General features: G+C 54.7%; 1 protein-coding gene across 1 annotated transcript; it reads right to left on the minus strand.

Annotated features, from left to right (window-relative positions):
• Positions 1 to 11,026, minus strand: LOC119113761 (uncharacterized; the record flags this gene model as incomplete). Its single annotated transcript, XM_037238003.1, is given in 5 exon segments — positions 1 to 74; positions 867 to 980; positions 1,911 to 2,003; positions 2,792 to 2,979; positions 7,733 to 11,026. Coding segments are annotated over 5 exon segments (503 nt in total), but the record flags the coding sequence as incomplete, so codon positions are not given.
• Between the last annotated feature and the right edge of the window lie 9,661 nt (positions 11,027 to 20,687).

Below are 20,687 nucleotides of genomic sequence, written 5' to 3' on the forward strand. Positions count from 1 at the left end.
GCCGAGCTCAGCGACGAGGCCGGCACGCACACCAGCCCGTGCAGCTCGGCGTCCGTCAGGAAGACGGTCGGCACCTGCGGCGGCGGTAGCGTCAGCTGACGCCCAGACCCCCCCCCCCCCCCCGCTCCTCGCCGGGAGAGGGGAGGGCAGGAGGTTTGCAGACTCACAGAGGATGCTCGCTAGTTGCGAGATAAGGAACAGCCGTTCGATGCTTTACTGGTGGGAGGGATGCAGCTCACATGATCGTGTTATGTTATCGAGATGAAATGAGAAAGCGGGCCTCAAAACATTATTCATGTAAGTCCAGGACTTCAGGTCCGTTCCAAACATGTATTTCAGATCCAAGTCAACATGAGCCGTCCTCATCCACACCAAATAGCGTGGTTCATAGCCAGTAAAAGCACACAATACATCCCGACCTGAACAGGAAACATGGTAGACCTTTTATATTAAAAGTTGTATTGGCTTTGTCTCGTCTCGTGTTGTCTCGTCCAGCCTCGTATCGTACCGCCTCGTTTCATCACGTCTTATCACGTCTCGTCGCGTCTCGTCTCGTCTCGCATCGCTTCATCCCGTCTCATCCCGTCTCATCCTGTCTTAACCCGCCTCGTCCCGTCTCATCTCGTTTCATCCCGTCTCATCCCGTCCCGTCTCGTCACGTCTCATCGCGTCTCATCGCGCCTCATCCCGTCTCGTCTCGTCTCATCCCGTCTCATCCTGTCTCGTCTCGCCTCACCCCATCTCATCTCGTTTCATCCCGTCTCATCCCGTCCCGTCTCGTCTCGCCTCATCCCGTCTCATCCCGTTTCGTCTCGCCTCATCCCGTCTCGTCTCGTTTCGTCCCATCCCGTCTCGCCTCGCCTGACCTGGCCAGATTGGATTTTGCGGGCGGGCACGAACTGGTGACGTCGGCCAATAGGCGGCCTCTGCGCCTGCGCGGGGAAGCCTCTGTAGTAGGGGTTCCTGGGCTGAGGCAGCGGCTGAAAACACGCCCGGATCACAAGGCTGCACATCCGGTGATCTTAACGACCAGCGTACTAGAAATGCACGGTCGATACTTAAATCCTGCGTACCGCATTTAATTTTCTACCTTAGAAACGTCTGAAAGTGCATACCTTACACATGACTCGCGGAAAGGTGAACCAAATTGTTATGATGAATATAAATAATATCATACAACATAAATAACAACTCATGAAAAATTTTCAGGCACATCGTTGAATGACGGCTACCCAGAAAAAGCAAGAGGCAAATTATGATGGCGCAGAAAATAGACGCAATGGAGAACAAACCAATGTTGGATTTCGCGCTTTCAGAATCAACCCTGAGTCTCACCGGCAGCGCATGGCTAACATCAGCCTCCCGTCTCTAACTCATGGCAACATAGCGCCATTTGGGCGTTTTCCGATTCTAACTTATATTGGTGTGGACTGATTCCGCAATTATTTCCAATCGAGCGTACTCCAGTGGCAACAGCTTGCGAGATAAGCCAGGGAAGACTGAGAGATATCAGTAAGACAATGCAGTTTAATGTCCGCATATATTTTTGAGCCGACTTATATCTGACGACGTTAGTCCCAAGGCTGCCAAGAAATCGTTTCTCTGCCTTTCCCAGGAATGATTCCATCCCCAGTATGCGACTCCGATGCCTGCGTATTTTCCAAGTTGTTCATTCCCCTTGATACAACGAAGAATCGGCTGATTCCATCTCACATCCGCAGTTAAGCCAAACTACGCTAAAGGGAAGATGCATTGTGCCTTACAACGATAATTACCGCATGCTGACGGAAGGACTGCTCAGTGTACGATATGAGCTGCAGTCAGTACTGATTTCCAGTCTGAGCATCTCTCGCCAGATGGAGGGGTCGCGCGCGGACTGGCACCACTCCAGTCCAGTCAGCAGTCTGTACCTGCAGTCGCGGCCGATTGACCGGGTACTCGGACCAGGCAGTCCTTGCCATCGAGGGCATGCGCCCGTCGCCCCAGCTGCTGTCGCCAAGTTCCTGCAGCACAACATGCAGCGATGCCACGGCACCCACTCATCGATAGCCGCAGCTCCGGACACTCCTGGGGGTTGCAGGGACGTGGGCGCAACAAGGGGTGCTCTCACGCTGGAAGCAGCGGGTTGAGGGTTGAGAAGCACGACTAGTTCCAGTACAGTGACCATGGAGGACGTGGCGACACCCGCAACACATGACAGTATGCCAACGGGTATACGAGAATATCGGAACAGATGAGCCTCTTCTGCCTGCTTCTTTACACACCTATGTCGGGAGACCCAGCCCTACCGTGTCGGGAGACCCGGCCCTGCCGTGTCGGGAGACCCAGCCCTACAGTGTCGAGAGATCCAGTCCTAGAGTGTCGAGAGACCTAGCCCTGCCGTGTCGGGAGACCCGGTCCTCTGTCGAGAGACCCGGCCGTCTCATATTGGAAGACCCTGCTCTACCGTGTCGGGAGACCCAGCCCTACCCTGTCGGGAGACCTGGCCCTGCCGTGTCGGGGGGCCTGGTCTTACCGTGTCGGGAGACCCGGTCCTCTGTCGGGAGACCCGGCCCTCTCGTGCTTGGAGACCCGGTCCTCTGTCTGGAGACCCGGCCCTCTCGTATTGGGAGACCCGGCCCTACTGTGTCGAGAGACCCAGCCCTGCCGTGTCGGATGACCCTGCCCTACCGTGCCGAAGGACCCGGCCCTCCGGTGGCGGGAGACCCGGCCCTACCGTGTCGAGAGACCCGGCCCTCCGGTGGCGGGAGACCCGGCTAGTCCGGCACGCCCGCCCGCCGGCCCGACTCACTCGGAAGATGTTGGAGAAGCCCCGCAGCGGTGCGGCGAACCTCGCCGACGGCGGCTGAAACGGCTTGAAGTTGTGGTTGCGCCGGTTGAAGGCGGACCAGCGCCTCGAGAAGGGCGCGCCGGTAGCCAGCGCCCCCAGCTGCAGCACCAGCGTCAGCAGCAGCACCCAGCGCAGCGGCATGGCCAGCTCTGCCGGCCGGGGGACAGGTGACATCACGCGTTCGAGTGACGTCACTCTTTAGAGTTACGTCACGCTTCAGGCGGGCGGCGACGGATACGCCGGATGGGGGTTCGGACGGTAGTTGAGCTGCGCCGATAAAGGCATTCAGGAACCACTCAAACGTGTTGACCTTTCGCGGACGAACTTATCTTATCTTGCATGTCGCTTTTCTGCCAGCGGAAACAGTACCGGCAAACTGTGATCGCTGGCATTCTCACACAGTTTGTTTGAAGTCGCATTTGAAATTTCATCAACGTGACTTCTTCGCAAGAGAGCATGGGCCCTCGGTTCAAGCCTACATGAGCTGAGCTGATCGCCTTAGGTCGGTCTGGGGTCCCGGGGTCCGGGTCAGTCCGGGGTCCGGGAGGTCCGGGGTTCCGGAGGTCCGGGGTCCGGGAGGTCCGGGGTCCGGGAGGTCCGGAGTCCGAGTGCATTAGCGAGGAACACTTTTCGCATAGACAAGACAGTAGTATAAGCCTTATTCATCTGAGAAAAACCAGGATAATGGAGACATAGCTGGGTTGATATTTCGGCAACATGCTTTTATCAAAACAAAAGTAGAAGTGTCGCCGTCGCTGATGATGGCCAGTGTCCTCCTGCTATTATTTCGATAAAGGTATGTTGCCGAAATAACAACCCAACTATATCTCCATCGGCCTGGTTTTTCTCCGAAGAATAAGACTAATACTACTGTCTTATCTATGCCAGCTTTGAAGCAAATTATTTTTATACGTCACCGTAGGATTCATCTGAAATATAGCGAAGAAGTATGTGTGGGGGGGGGGGGGGGAGGAGGAGGATGCCACGATGCCTTCCTCCCCACATTCCTACGCCGATGATGGCCAGTGACATCGGTGACGGCCTGCAGTTGACGCGTCGCCACGAAGCTTGTTTGCCTATTCACCTGAAGCCGTGTGACTGTCCCAGGACGGTTCTCTGGTTAACGCTTCACCAATCGGCAGTTATAATCTGTGCCATGGGGAGGCACCGCGGCCACCCAAATTACGGTTTTGGTGAAACGGTGTACTGTAGATGGGGTTGGTGATTTTACTACTTTTTTATTGGGTAAGGCAACGTGACAAACGTCACCGAGCACCTTTATATGGAGCATCAGCGGCTGCAGTGGCCATACTAGCGCCCAGAAGCCGGCCACCGGAATGCGAACCCGCGCTCCTTGTTGGGAGCCGAATGTGCCTGAATGGATGTGTAATGAATGTGATGTACTATGAACGCAATGTGTAATGTAATAATGGGTGGTTACCCAGTCATTGTGCCACCTAGCGAGACCTGGTACTAGTAGCTGTAACAGTACGTAGTAGCATTGCTAACACGAAAGACTGCAGTATCGGCGGTGGGACCGGTGGGATATCCCAGAGCCTAGATGTCCGAGGACCGTGTCAAACCTGACGGCGCCAGAGCGCGGGCCGCGCGAGCCAAGGTGCGGATCGGGCCGCGATTGGACTGACTCGGACCCCGGACCTCCCGGACCCTGGGATCTCCCGGACCCCGGACCTCCCGGACCCCGGACCTCCCGGACCCCGGACTGATCCGGACCCCGGACTGACCCGGACCCCGGACTGACTCGGACCCCGGACCTCCCGAACCCCGGACTGACCCGGACCCTGGACCTCCCGGACCCCGGACTAACCTGGACCCCGGACCTCCCGGACCCCGGACTGACTCGGACCCCGGACATCCCGGACCCCGGACTGACCCGGACCTGGGACCTTCCGGACCTTGGACTGACCCGGACCTCGGACCTCCCAGACCCTGGTCTGATCCGGACCCCGGACCTTCCGGCCATTCGGGTAGCCTTTTATCAGTGAGTAGTATGTAGCCATTCATCAACCAAAAGTGGCGAGTCGTCGGTGTGTATCTTCAAGTGCGATTGTGGCGACCGTGAAGAAACGGTTTTCGAGCGAGTTCAAACGTTATCTGTCGCCGGGAACTACCAGAGTAAGCCAGTTCCGAGAATGCCGGTAAGAGGACACTGGGCACAATGTGAACAGAGACCGTTTGGAACGTCCAAGAAATGTCCAAAACGCTGGTGCTACGCTTAAGGTTGACTCTGTTTTAGAGATGGACTTCAAGCACCTCCTCTGCCAACAGTGCAGCAAGCTTGTGGTGTTTCGAACATCTCACTGTGGCCGATTGCGTGTCTTGACCCGAAGCGACTATCTCATCGCATTCAGGTCAAGCGCACCCTTACTGAGAGAGACAGACACAAGCGGATGCAGATGTGTGACTGGTTCGCGAAAATCGCTGCCGGTCGCATAGACTTTATCGAGAACATCTGATCTCCAGATGAAAAAATTATTTCATGGACACATCAGCCGGAAGCATTGGTTTCTGTGCATCAGCGCCTCCACCAAGGGAAGTCTGAGTGGCCTTCGCACAGAGAAAAAGGCATAGTACGTATGGCCATGATCAGCCAGGAAGTGATGAGGCCGAATTGTTTTGAAGATGATAGAAGGACGAGCATTGTGAACACTGATCGTTACTGTCAGGTCCTTTAGAAAAGTTGGAGGAACTGGCAGGAAGAAAGCATGAGGAATGAGAAAGAAAGCATAAGGAATGCATGAAAAGGGCAGCAGTGACTTCAACAGTACCGTGCTACTTCACACTTCTAAGAAATTTAGAGTTGTTTCTAGGCACAATTCGGAATTCCCATTACGTACCGAACACAACACTATTAGAAAGCTCACCCTCCTGGGCTATTTCTTGGCGGATACCTGAGGAGTAACGTGTTTAAGGACAGTCCCAGGCCAGCTCAGGAGCTGAATGACGTCATTAAGTCCGTTGCATGAGCAATCTTTGAGCCGACGTGCGCGGCAGCCATGAGATATTTTGCGAAAGCGCCTGGCAACCTGTTGATGCACCATGGGAAAGCAGATCTGCGCTCAAACCCAGCAGCAGCACAAATATACCGCTAGTTATCTTATTTTTGCATGAACACAAGCTGAAATCTGTCCCATAGGCGTACAGAGCTCCCTTGAAATGGCCAAAGGTCTTGGAAAACCCAGACATTTATTTGCAGAACCTTTTTGGAATCACTCGCTATGATCTCGGACAGTTTCATTCAGGGCTCGTAAAGAGCCATCGAACCTCTCCGAGGCTGTTGCTAACCAGCCATCGAACGGCGACAGGCAACGTCAAAACACCGAACCTCCGAGTCCCTTGCGCACTCTGCTAGCCGGGTTGGTTGTGTCAGGTAGCGGCAACCGAGCCCGTTTCCTGCTGGGGGTCACGCCCCCACAGGACAGGACACGTGACGGTCACTGTTCGGTCGTTCTTTAGCGTTCACTGGATCTGTTGCGCTTTTGGGCGGTTGATGTGGCGGCCTCTCACATCAATTGTCTTTGGCGCGTCCGGAAAACCGGAGATACCTGGTTCGATTCTACACGAAACCCGCTCTCTTCCGGGGTGAGGGAGGAGAGGACGCTGTGTAGCTTTGGATGCTGAGTGCGTCATAAAGCCCCAATAACACCGAAAACAACGCTTCCTCGGCCATTGCTGTTGCTTTCTGTTATGTTATCGTTTTACTGTAGCATGTCGTATGCCTGTTGTATTATACTTATTGTTGTATTAGAGCATTGCTGAAGCATGCCGTATGGCTGTAGCTTGATGTACTTCAGCCTCTTACTGCATTCGGGCTTCGGGCTATTACTGTAGCCATCGTCGAAGACTTACCCGCTGGCAGTCGAGACGGGCTGGGTCGCCGACGATCTGTGAGACTTAGCTGTCCGCGGCAGTATGCCAACGCAATAGAAAAGAATGGAAGCTTACTCTGGATTGCCAAGCCGAAGGAGATAAAGACGGACCACAGTTGTGAGGCTCTCCGTGGTGTAATTACGAGGCAACAAGATGCATTCTGCTTTTGAGAGGCCAGTTGCCATACAATGTTCTGTTTAGCTAAGGTGACCATAGAGGAGTGGCCAAATACAAGGATGTTTATCGAGCTTTTCAGCACGACGGGTCAGCGTCGAGCTCCGGTTTGGACCAGACGTTGAGCCTAGGTCCACCCCGCCAAATATTCACGAGCATGAAGTCCACTTTGCGCACAAAGGTATCCTTTGAGGTCAAAAAGGAACAAAGGACATGGAACGCTACAGCGTCTAAACCACGTTCGCGGACATAACGTTTTGGCCATAAAAACGTAGCTTATCGCATGCTCCCCGTGATGAAACCTTCACCTCTCAAAAGCAAACTCCGGCCCTGTGTATTGGCTCAGTGTGGCGGCCCAGTGTGGCGGCCCAGTGTGGCGGCCCAGTGTGGCGGCCCAGTGTGGCGGCCCAGTGTGGCGGCCTTGTGTAGGGCCTTCTGTGGCGGCCTTATGTGGGGCCTTCTGTGGCGAACTTGTGTGGGGCCTTGCGTGGTGGCCTTGTGTGGCTGGCCTTGTGTGGCGGCCTTGTGTGGCGGCCCCATGCGGCGGCCTTGTGTGGCGCCCCTGATGCGGCAATGGAGAATGTCTGTTACGCGTGCCTTGTGTGCGAAAGTGTTTCTACTCAAGCTAACGTTGGAAGATGATGGTCGAATAAAACCACCTACCACAAAAACTGAGTCTCCTTTCCCGAGTGCAGCAAAAGGTATCATGTGTCGGGATAGGAGCACGCCCACAGACCTTACAAGCTGAGAAAGCGTCCCCATCCCTACCACATTAATGTAATATACATCAGGACGGCGGTGCCTTGCTATGGTTCGCACCACAGTCGCTCAAAAAACCTTCGATACATGGCGGTATTCTCCTGTCAGTCATGGCGGGATCCTCCTGTCATGTCATGGCGGCATCCTCCTGCCAGTCATGGCTGGGGCCTCCTGTCCAGTCATGGTGGGGATCCTCCTGTCAGTCATGGTGGGGGCCTCCTGTCAGTCATGGCGGGATCCTCCTGTCAGCCATAGCGGGGGCCTCCTGCCAGTCATGGCCGTGTCCTCCTGCCAGCCATGGCCGGAGCCTCCTGCCAGTCATGGCCGTGTCCTCCTGCCAGGTCATGGCCGGAGCCTTCCTGTCAGTCATGGCGGGATCCTCCTGCCAGTCATGGCGGGGGCCTCCTGCCAGTCATGGCGGGATCCTCCTGTCAGCCATAGCGGGGGCCTCCTGTCAGCCATAGCGGGAGCCTCCTGCCAGTCATGGACGTGTCCTCCTGCCAGTCATGGCTGGAGCCTCCTGCCAGTCATGGGTGTGTCCTCCTGCCAGTCATGACCGGAGCCTCCTGTCAGTCATGGCGGGATCCTCCTGCCAGTCATGGCGGAGGCCTCCTGCCTGTCATGGCGGGATCCTCCTGTCAGTCATGGCGGGATCCCCCTGTCAGTCATGGCCGGAGCCTCCTGTCAGTCATGGCGGGATCCTCCCGCCAGTCGTGGCGGGGGCCAGCTGTCGTATCTTGGCTCTCCATCATACATCATCATGACGATACTAGAGTCCCCTCCCGTCCACGACAGGGGTGTCCCTCAGGAAACTGATGGTACCTCTTCTTGGTCGGAACCGGGGCCTCCTGCTGCCCAGCGGCCCGGAACCGGGGCTCCCAGCTGCCCAGCGTCTCGAGTGCGTTGACCGCTAATTGCCCTGGGTGTGGGCCTCCTCCCCGTCAAGAGAGCTGCATTGCTCCACATCTTGGCTCTCAACCACTCGCGACTCTTTAAATGTTGGGGTCTGCTTTCTCTCTCTCCACCTATCTATCTCCTGACAGGGGTATCATGCTCCACGACTCCCGACCATTCCCGATCCTGACATTCTGGCGTCCCCATTCCGCGATCCCGACCTCACTATGTTGGTAATGGCCGGGTAGTGTACTGCCTCGGTCATAGCCGGATAGTGTGCTGTCTTGGTCATGGCCGGGTAGTGCACTGCCTCGGTCATGGCCGGGTAGTGCACTGCCTCGGTCATGGCCGGGTAGTGTGCTGTTTCGGTCATGGCCGGGTAGTGTGCTGTCTCGGTTATGGCCACGCAGTGTACTGTCTTGGTCACGACTGGGTAGTGTACTGGTCATGGCCGGGTAGCGTACTGTCTCGGTTATGGCCGGGCAGTGCACTGCCTTGGTCACGGCTGGGTAGTGTACTGGTCATGGCCGGGTAGTGTGCTGGTACTATGGCGGCTAAGCTGCGCTTCTGGGGAAAGTGTAGTGGTTTAGCTGCGCGTCTGGAAAGGGTTTCGATTCCCCGCGGTGCCCGCCCTTTCTGCCAGGGTGAGAGAGGCGACGCCAATGGCTTCGGCAGCTGGGTGTGCTGTGAAGCCCCGATGACAGCGCCATGACTGGGCTCCAGGTCTTATCATTGCTGTTACCATCGCATGCACGGGGGGGGGGGGGGGCAAGCCACGTGTTGATGTCATTAGAATCAGGTCTCACAGTTTGATGGCGGCTGTTGACTTTACTCATCAGCGCTTTGATGGCCAACTCGCTGTGTTTTCTTGTTTATTTGCCTAGCTCTACTAATAGAACAGTCGTTAGTACTACTTCAGTCAGCCAACGAGAGCAAGTGATGATTCTGCTCCAAGCGTTGCATGTTAGATTCTGCCGTTTTGCTTAACGCATCGCAGGAACGCTATAACCAAATCAGTGGTACGATAGCCGAGGTAATTCCCTATGGCGCAGGGATGAAGGATTTAGGACATATTTTCTGGGGTTTGCCGCCGAAACCCTCCATAACACCACAGCTTCTGCTCCCAAATATTACACCGTTACCCCGCTGATATCTGAGACTACCAAATACTGATAGTATGTAGCTCACACATGTCATCGGGGGATTTTTAACGGGACTATAAAGACCCTGCTTGCAAACGAAGCTTGTCATTATCAACAGTCTACTGCAATTCGGAAGAACATTCGTCACACGTTGACATTTGACATCAGTTTCTCAGCGATCATAAAAAACGGTTCGGGCTTAAAAATGAAGCATGTAATGCCTTTCCACGATGATTATTGTTCATGGCAAGATCATTGACCGTCAATGTCTTCCGAAAGTCCAAAGGATGCATTTTGTTTCCAACAAGCACCCATCACCAAATGGCTAGGTCGATGGCGTACAATATTCAGTCCTGGGGAAGGGGCACATAGATCACATGTGATCATTGTCCGGCAAAGCAAGCAAGGCAATACTTTGCACAATTTCAGTTAGCCGTCGATAGTTCAGCGCATAAAATCTTCTTAGTTGTGCGACTGACTGGATGCTAGAAAGCAAAGCCAGCGGCAAGGCATTGAGCTAAATTGGCCAGGCATGGTGTCGGACCAAGTATACTGGACGCAGATAGGGAACTTGATTTTTTACAATCTGCTGACATGCGTTGGTTAACAAATCGTTCGAACAAGGTGTGGTGTGATCTCTAGATGTCACACATCAATGTGTGTTTTATTTATTCTACTATCATTCGCTGCACTCCTTATCTTCACTGCAAACTCGTCTCCGAAATACGACTCTAATCCCAATTTTCAGCAAAGTTGTGCGTGGTTTGGGGACTGATGGCGAAAATGTACTGAAATCTCATTTCCAGCTCATTTGGATGTTTATTCCGTATTAAGTGTTATAGGAGCTCGAAGGTACCGAACCACGTTATATATCACTAACCATGTAATAACCATGAGTCATATAACATCAAGTGATGCACGTTTTGTGAAAAAGTCATTCATAGTTATATCAATAGGCAAGTCATTAGAGCTATGGGCAGTATCGAACACCTCAGTTTAATAAATACAAAACCAGCGCCACTTTGAGCCGCAAAATACAGCAAAAAAAAAAGAATTGTTGAATCGTACATTTGCCGTCTTCAGTTTCTCAATGAAACAGCGTAGTCTAAGGCGTGCTGCTGATTTCTTCCTGTATCATAACCTTGAACTCCTGGCTAATATCTACCACAATATTACCGTGCTACAAGCTGCCACATCAGGCACCTCTGTGCTCGCATATAAAGCGTGTTCTGTAGCGCAAAACGAGCTTGGAACACGCCAGTGCGAGCAAATAAGACGACAGGCTTTATTAGCGTGCGCGTTCATGCTAATCGAACACTAGTCAAACATGCATCAATAGCAGTTAACAGCAAAGCATTGATCATAGCCGGCACGACAATTCGCCCGCAAATCTGCTGCAAGCCACAGCAGCTGCATCGCTCATCCAGCTAACTGTGCGCGTGAGGGACAGATTAGTCACAAGATGGCCATAGGCATTCGCCTGTCCGTTCCTGTTAGCGGCGTCACCCAGCGAGCAGGTGCCGACCGGAAGCAGGCGGCGTCGTACCTGGAGGGGAACCGGAGTGATGCGGTGAGCCCGACGCCGCGGCAGTCCTGACTCGACACCCCTGCGTCTGCCGTCTGCCGTCTGCCGTCTGCCCCCCCCCCCCTCCGACCCTCGGGCTGCTAAAATAGCGCTGTAGTCAGCACGGCGCGCCACGGCTGCGAAAGGCGCCGGCTCTTCTTGCACGCCGACGTCAGGGCAACACGGACGGCGAGCAGCCGCCGACCGCGTGCAACAAGGGCACAGTCTGGGTCGGCCGTCGGCGCCGCTGTTGTTATTGGCGAATGGCAGGCTGCAATTACTTACCTCATGGGCGGCGGGTGAATCCGTCGGCCGTAACGCTGCGCCTTGCGTCGGCCCACGCCCGGCGCCCAGGCCCTGACTCCGCCACTGGGCTTCGGCGACCCATCCATCCCGGCCGCAGGTGGGGTCAGGCCGACCACGAGCCGTCGACAGCCCGTCTCCAGGCGCCTGGCTGGAGGTCAGCGCCGTTGGCGGCGGCTCTGCGGCCCGGCCAAACCGCTGCCACGCTGAGGGAGTCACAGCCGCTGTACGGCGTGGTAAGCGGTAGCGGCAGCGGCTGCGGAAGAGGGTGTTGGAGGCGTAGTGACGCTTCTTTCAGATTCGGACGCCGACATGGGGTTAGCTGATAGCCGGTTGTAAACAAGGCGCGGTGTAGTGTACGCCCAGAGTAACGACCGTCCCCGTAGCTTCGTGCGCTAGTGGCAAAAGCTGCGCGTGTAATACGGAGTGCGAATGGTGCAGTGAAAGCTTGTTCGCATCTCATTCCATTCCATCCACCACCAAAATGGCTGCGACCAAAGTTGCGTTTCCGCGTGCGGTTCGTTTTTTCACATCCCCGGGCTGCAGCGGTCGCCCAATCATTCGCCCAGTCTTTCACGAAGGGCCCGGGCGTCAAGGGTGACGTCACGACCAATCAGCGTTCACGACTCCATGTATTTTGCCGGCGCCGCCCGCCGGTCGGTCGCTGGTTTGTTTGGCTAGTGTCTGGCATCTCTTGGGAGTCATGTACCACGCCCGATATCTCAGCTCCTCCACGCGCCAACGGGCCGGTGCTTATCATCATGCTGACGCCGCGATACCATGTGGCTCCGGGTGCAGAATGCTGCCGGTCAGGTACTGATTAGATTTGGGGGCACATTCCCCTGGACGGCTGACACGTCATCACCGAAAAAAGAGAGGTTCGGGGTGTGAGTAAGTACAGCTTCAGGGTAGGGTTAAGGTCACGTCGCAACGTCACGTCGTCACAAGGTCAAGTCACAGGGTCACGAGAGTATGATCCCGTTGTCGATGGGCTTTCATTAGTTTCAACTGGGTTTGTTTAATATTGGTCGAAGTCGCTCCATTTACTTTCAAGTTACATTTTCTCCCCTGCAAAAGATTTATTTCCATGTTTCGCATGTATGCATATATGTGATGCTTGCAACAACGAAGGGATAAAAGTGTAGGTAGCAGTCGCCACAAATAGCACGCATAAAACAATGATGAATGCATGTGTGTTACTGCAACCAGCATAAGAATACGTAGTCAGCATCAGGCTATAACTGCCGCTATAAAATCGACTTAATTCACTTCGCTTAAAGTCGTATAAATTGCGAAAAATATTGCTCGTGAAAATCAATGACGGATGCCAGCTTACTCCTGACAAAGTTGTATTGCGCCGTGGGCGTCTAATAGCGAGAAGGTTTTTGTAGTGATGTGTGTGTAAAATCCCAACAAAAAACATGAAAGCCCATCTGCTTGTTTAACTCAGGGACTGTCATCTCAGAAAGCCGATCGGCGACTTGATGAAGCCGGCTTAAAAACCATCTGTATGCGTGAGCCAGTACATGCTTGTGTAACGGCACCGCTGAGGTTTGAAAAGGACGGCCAGTGGCGGGCTCATTCTTCACAGACAAAGCAGTGTGGTGAAACACGGCATAGCTGCCGAACACATCGTGCACTGTCAGACAGCTTGCTGCGGCACGACCAGTAGTGCCAGCCTACTGCTACTATGTATTGCAGTCATCAGTATTCCTGGGTGGTGGCAAAGGCCTACCTGCATAGAATAGAATAGATTATCACATAGAATAGATTATCAGCGAAGCATAGAATAGATTATCAGCGAAGCCTACGCATGCGAGACAGGCATGACGTTTTTATTAGATAATGGTGCGAGCAAATGGGTTACATTCAGGTGCTTCGCTTACTACGGCAGCACATTTATGTTGTCATGGTGATTTAGCCTTGTGTTTTCTAAAGCACACAAATAGCACCATAACATATAAAGCACATTTTTATGCATGCGTTTGAATGCTTGGCCCTTAAGGCATACTAGGAGAAACTAGGTATCTAGGAAAGGCCAAGGGAACTGGGAGAATGGAAGCCTACATGGGCTGGGTAACCTCATAAACATTCCTCTATAATGGTTGGCGTGCTGGGCTGGGTGCAGTATTTGGGAAAATTACGACCCTGGTGCGATAGGGGCAAGATGCCCAAATGAAACTGGCTGGATATTTCACAAGGTGTATATTCCACTCATTACTACCAGCCGTGGTTTTCAGTCACAAAGTTTAAAATTCCCATCGGGGAAATTGTAAACCTAACATAAAGTTTCCTTTATCTTTGCCACAATTTTGAACGAAACCCTCAGAAATGCAACAAGATCAGCAACGGTTGGGTATGGCTAGTTGGGGAAGGCATTAGTTTTGGTATGACCACGACCCCATGTGGAGTGCGAACTGGGTGAAGAGGGTCCCGCAAAAGCCTTTACTTTTTAGCTGAGGCTGCCTGGATTCGACAATGCGCTGACGGTCAGCTGATGATACGCTGATAGCCAGCTGATAGTGCACGACAAACATTGGACGTTCCGACGATCAGCGGTCCATCCACTGAAATTCAGCTGATGATTTACCGATGTTCAGCTGATGGTGTACCGATGTTCAGCTGATGATGTACCGATGCTCAGCTGATGATGCACCGATGTTCAGCTGATGGTGTACCAAGGCCCACAGACGACGTGCTGAAGGTTGGCAGATGTACTAAAAGACGTTCTAATGCACATGTGCAACTGTGATGGCCTTGCAGAAACGCCATGTGCTGAACAGCGCTCAGCAGATGACAACCAGCGTATGGTGATACCGGTGATAGGATGCATGTAGGTGATGATAGGACTAACGGTGGGTATAGATGATGATGGGACTAACGGCAGGTGGCGTACTGTTGACCAGCATGCAACACATTGACGGTCGGTCAACAGCTGATCCCCTTCCCTCCAAGTAACGGCAAGTGGCGTACTGATGACCAGCGTGCAACACACTGACGATCCGTCAACAGCTGATCCTCCTTCCTCCAACTGACGTCGCGAGGACGGGCGTCAGCTGACGGTCCGATGGCAGGCCAGCTGACAGTCCGGTGGCAGGCCAGCTGGCCGTCCGATGGCAGGCCAGCTGACAGTCCGGTGGCAGGCCAGCTGACGGTCCGATGGCAGGCCAGCTGACGGTCCAATGGCAGGCCAGCTGACAGTCCGGTGGCAGGCCAGCTGACGGTCCGATGGCAGGCCAGCTGACGGTCCAATGGCAGGCCAACTGATGGTCCGATGGCAGGCCAGCTGACGGCCCGATGGCAGGCCAGCTGACGGTCCGATGGCAGGTCAGCGGAGACCGATCGAGGCGACGCGAGACGCGTCTCCTGGATGGACATCTCCCGCGTGTATCGCGTCTCCTGCGCGTCTGCCCGCCTGTCCCCACAGACAGCACCAGATGACCCAGACAGACAGATGTCCCCACAGACAGCACCAGATGACCGCACGATTACCGTTCCTAAGTGGACGCCGTCCGACCCCGCTCGCCAGCCGAGCTCGGCCGATTTCTGAACGCTGACCTGTGCAGCACGCACCCAAGCCCGCCGAAGATGCCGACATCCGCGCCGACATGCCGACACCCTGTCGTTCGCGCCGATATGCCGGCATGCTGACATCCTCACCGACATCCCGAAATCCCGACATTCACGCCGGCATCTCGACATCCGCGCCGAAGTCCCGAAATCCCGACACCCGTGCCGACATTCCGACTTGCCGACACCCGCTCCGACATCCCGACGTCCCGTCATCCGCGCCCCGATCTCACAGCTCCCACGCCGCTTCTGCAGTCCTCGGGTGACCTCGCCCAGGGCGCCGGCGGCCTGCGGCTGGACGGAACGTCGGTCTAACGCTCCCTCCTCAGTCGGTATGTTCCGGTCTGCGGGGCAGGGCCCACCGACGACAGCAGGTACCGGCCCCGTCGTCCCACTGGTGCTGACGTGAAGGGCGCCTGTCGCCTCGCCGAGACGTACCCCGGAACCAGCGCCGGCCGGAGGTTCAGCTGCCCCGCTGGCTGATGGATCTGCCGCTCCGCTGGCGCCAGCGTGGGCCGGTAGCTCTGCCGCTCCGCTGGCGCCAGTGTCGGCCGGTAGCTCTGCCGCTCCGCTGGCGCCAGCGTTGGCCGGTAGCTCTGCCGCTCCGCTGGCGCCAGTGTCGGCCGGTAGCTCTGCCGCTCCGCTGGCGCCAGCGTTGGCCGGTAGCTCTGCCGCTCCGCTGGCGCCAGCGTTGGCCGGTAGCTCTGCCGCTCTGTTGGCGCCAGCGTGGGCCAGTAGCTCTGCCGCTCCGCTGGCGCCAGCGTTGGCCGGTAGTTCTGCCGCCCTGCTGGGTTCGCAGCCGCTGAAGCCAACGCTGGCCGATAAGAGCTCCGCCGTCCACTCCGCGGGCAGAACAATGCCAGCGCCAGCACCAGCGCCAGTACCACCAACAGCAGCGTCCCGCCCATCACCGCGCCAGCCAGCACCAAAGCGCCGTTCGGAGCCGGAGGACGGGGAGCGGAAGTGGTTGTCGGCTCCGGTTCGACGGAGCTGGTCGTCGCTGGTTGCGTGGTAGTCTTCGCCGGTTGCGTGCTGGTCGTCGCTGGTTGCGTGGTGGTCGTCGCTGGCTGCAGGGTAGTCGACTCCGTGGTGGCCGTTGCTGGGTGTGTGGTGGTTGTCGCTGGTTCCATGGTGGTCGTTGCTGGATGCGTAGTGATGGTCGTGGACTGAGAAGTGGTCATTCCCTTGCACATTTTGCTGTGGTTAAAGGTGGGTCCCGAGATGGTGATGTCGTCGATAGCTATATTGTTCATTTTGTCAGTGGTGCATTCTCCAAATATTGAAATCTGCAAAAACACGGCATTTGCTCGTAATAGAAATACTTGAAAATGTTCATGCACATACTCAATTAGATACACATGTCTAATAAAGAGAAACTGCCCGGCCCATAGATAGTAAAAACAAGACCTTCAGTTCCTGGGGCTTTCGGCATTATGGGTTCAATGTTCTTTTGGCGGGGCTTAACATTTTGAGCTGCACTCGTCCTTAAGACTGTTTATGCTAATCCTTAAGAACTAAACACTGCATTGCCATGGGCGGATCTAACACAGAATCTAATAACGATTTGCGAGTTAAACAACAACACGATCGGTGTTTAGCATTATAACGCACTTAAACCAGCAATTGCTAGTGCACATGCATGTACGCACTGAATTCAGCATAAGTACCTTGAGCTCATAATGGCGGGCCCAATACACAGATGCTACCCACATTATTAACAGAGTGACATCGCCACTATGTGTGGAAACTTTAGAGTGCATGTTTACGTTGGAGACTCGATGGTAATCCCGTCAATTCAAAATGTCGTGCTACTAGATCCATAGGGTCATCAAAATTTCAACTTTTCGATAAAAGTGTCAATTCTTCACTGCATGTGTGTTTGGGAAAATGTGACAAATGTGTGCATTCCTTTTTTAAGACATGATGGATTGGTACTTAAAATGCTTTCTAAGAAAACAAATGTCTGCAAAACTAATATAGAGCTTAGAAGTGATGAACATTTCGGCCTTGTTTTAAGACATCAGGCTGGGGTCCGTTCGCTGGCTGCATTTTAATGTACTTCTCTACCAACATGGAATATGAAGGCGACCGATCAGCTGCGAGGCATACCGATCAGCTACATGGCAAAAACCAGCTTTCGGTATTTCAGAAGCCGCTGGTGAAAAATGTGGCCACGGGGACACTGGTTTTAATGGCAAAACTCTAGATAACGTTGTTTAAGTATTAGCGACTATTTGTTATCGTGAGCCATTGACGTCATTCGTGACGTCGATACTCCACGCTTCAAAACTGGGCTTGAGACATCTACATAGTTTTGCTAATATGAGCAATACTCGCTTGATAACCAGCATCTTTTTGGGATAACTTAGACTGATTATTATCAGTGCAAGGCACGTAACTGATAATGCACAAAAAACTGAGGCATCGAGCTGTTCTTGCTTGTACCAACTGTTTGTTCTTTTCGTTCAACTATTAAGCATACATATGTCTTCAGCTCACACATTCTTTTCAATAAAACTGAGCTGGCAAGATTATCAATAAAAAGTAGTACGTACCTTAAACGGTCTGGTATCGTTAGGAATATTCGCGTTGGTTTTCGTCCAGATTATATTATCTGGTCCGGAGGAATCTGTTAGATCCAAGATGTAGTTTGTGTCCTCGATTCCCCGAAAGAAGCGACTCACTCGAAGAGTGACTGCGGCCGGATGCTTAGAGCGCAGCCAATACCGGAAAGAAATGCTTGAACCATCGGGAAAGATGTACTCGTCTGTCATGTCCAGCCTGTCGTTCATAGTTTGGCTGTTCACGGCTGGAGTCAAGTAAATAACGGTGTCACCGTACGCCGGTTCTGGAAAATCTTGGATGCTCTTGTTCAGTTTCAGGTAACTACTCGCTTTCCACTGACCACCTGTAGTAGAGTTACCTGATTTCCAAAACTGTCCAAAGTCGCCATCCTCAAAGTCGTCACAGTATTCTCCAGCTCTTGCAGACAACAGCGTCGTCAACAGCACCAGAGGCCAGAGTGCTCGGCTCATGCTCTGCTTGGATGGGCCCTTCAGGTGTTTAGCCTCAGTTCCCAGCTGACGTGGCGCGGCCTTCCGCGGCGCCGCCTGTAGTGGTCGCAGACGTCTGAGGAAGCGGAAGGCTGGCGAAGATTTCAGGAGCCGGAGACCGCAGACGGGATGCTGACCTCAGGGGTTGGCAGCGCCTGACGACCCTGCTGGGCCCACGGCAGCCGGCCACCAGGTCCTCGACGGGTGACACTGCTCACAGCGCCCCACGTCCACGTCCGCCGACGTCAGCGAGTGACACTGCTCACAGCGCCCCACGTCCACGTCCGCCGACGTCAGCGAGTGACACTGCTCACAGCGCCCACGTCCACGACCGCCGACGTCAGCGAGTGACACTGCTCACAGCGCCCCACGTCCACGTCCACCGACGTCAGCGAGTGACACTGCTCACAGCGCCCCACGTCCACGACCGCCGACGTCAGCGAGTGACACTGCTCACAGCGCCCCAAGTCCACGTCCGCCGACGTCAGCGAGTGACACTGCTCACAGCGCCCCACGTCCACGTCCGCCGACGTCAGCGAGTGACACTGCTCACAGCGCCCCACGTCCACGTCCGCCGACGTCAGCGAGTGACACTGCTCACAGCGCCCCACGTCCACGACCGCCGACGTCAGCGAGTGACACTGCTCACAGCGCCCCAAGTCCACGACCGCCGACGTCAGCGAGTGACACTGCTCACAGCGCCCCACGTCCACGTCCGCCGACGTCCACAGCGTGGGCAGCAGTCCACGGCATCTGACTCTTAGTTTGTCGACTCCCGCGGCAGGACGGCCCGCCCTGAGCTGACGTCTTTCGGTTTGTCTGCCAGTTCGTGTCCGTTGGTGTCTGTGCTTCGGCTGCGCTTTTCGCTGACGTCCGCTGCCCGCTGATGTTCGCTGTCCGCGGGGTCCTGGGCGGGATCGGACTGCTGGTCTGACCCGAGGACTGCTGGTCTGACTGCTGGTCTGACCCGAGGAGCGTCGCCCGACTGCTGGTCTGACCCGAGGAGCGTCGCCCGCGCTGGTCGAGCGGTCGTGCTGACCACCGGCTCGATAGCACTGTGCTCGCAGCCAGGAATGCAGCTCTAGGCATCAACAGCTTAATGGGATATCTTATCAACGCGCTTCACATCCTGCCGGCAGGGTTGGCGCTGTCGGCCGGCGGACGGTTAGCCCCCCCCCCCTCCCCGATGCCACGCCAAAGCTTGGTGACATTGGTGCAGTAAGCACTTTGTAGAGGAATCATTTTGAAGTCGGGACGTAGTTTCGCCAAGTGAGCTGCGGGGGGGGGGCTGAATAGCGAAAATGGGGCTCAAACTGCCCCCAAATATGCCAAGAAACAGGTTTCTCACCGGATTTCGCACAGTTTTTGCCAAAGTTGGAGGGTTGAGGCTTAAGCTTGGGGCGGGGGAGGGTGAAGCGCCCCCTCCCCCCTCTGCCCCATTCCCCCAACTGAATAGCAAACGACGCCCCTGCCTTGAAGTCATGCTTTTCAAAGATAGCAGGAATCAGAAATGGTTCAAAACAACTGAAACTGGTTAACCCAAAACCATGCATGTAATAGCCTGCGTAGCGCCCAAGCGCTGTGCGGTCCACAAAGGGTGCCTGGCGTCGCCTGCATAGGTACTAAGCCTAGGCGACCTGTGATCAAACTCAACGGCGCCTTTTCCCATCCCCCTTCAGTTACCCGCCTGCCGCTGCATACGCACAAAATTCGCATTACGCAGCCAAGCCAGGAACATCGTCATCGCCAATCGACCGCACGCGTTCGTCGCTTCCCGTCCTTTCCCACCCCTTCGGGCTCACACTCCCGACCTCGGCCAGGTCACGTGGTTGTGCCCGGAGGCAGCGGTCACGACCGAGCACTGACTAAGACCGGCCGGGCCGACCGGCTGCCAGCCCGGGAGACTGGTAATGATACCCGCTGTCCGCCCCTGCCCGCTGGCGCTGGCTTCGTCATGCTTAGACATTCAGGGCGGGCGAGTCAGCAGTGATCTCGCGATATAGGACGCGACTTCTACCACTTCTTTTATCAGTAGCTTAGGGTATCTGTTCTACCAGAAATGGCTTTTCGTCGCACGACGCCGCGCTTCGCAGCAATTACTCTGGCATGAATATAATAGTAAAACCAACAGTACTTATTACATATTGATTACACGCATCACAACTTATGCTCATACCCACTCGCAAAGAGCACTGAGCGCTTGCAAATACCAACCGCAATTTGCTGTTGGTACACGTTGTTGTCCCGACTGGTGGCTGACATCTCTAGTGCTACCTGACCGTTCGTCCTGCCTGAACGTGAGATCGCCACGAGGAGAGTGTGCTCCAGCCGAGATAAGAATTACCGCGTTTAAGAGAACGGAGCAATCAATTCACAGACAGCAAAGATAGCAAAGCTGCAGTACGGTTTTCTACGCGTCATCACGCATTTGGAAAGACCCTTCTCCGTAACGATGCCCGTTTCCATTCAAAACCAGGACGTTCTTTGACGCACAGTTCAGGATTCCA

Source organism: Pollicipes pollicipes, unplaced genomic scaffold (genome assembly GCF_011947565.3).
Source record: "Pollicipes pollicipes isolate AB1234 unplaced genomic scaffold, Ppol_2.1 Scaffold_7262;HRSCAF=8765_pilon_pilon_pilon, whole genome shotgun sequence".
Taxonomy (NCBI): Eukaryota; Metazoa; Arthropoda; class Thecostraca; order Pollicipedomorpha; family Pollicipedidae; genus Pollicipes; species Pollicipes pollicipes.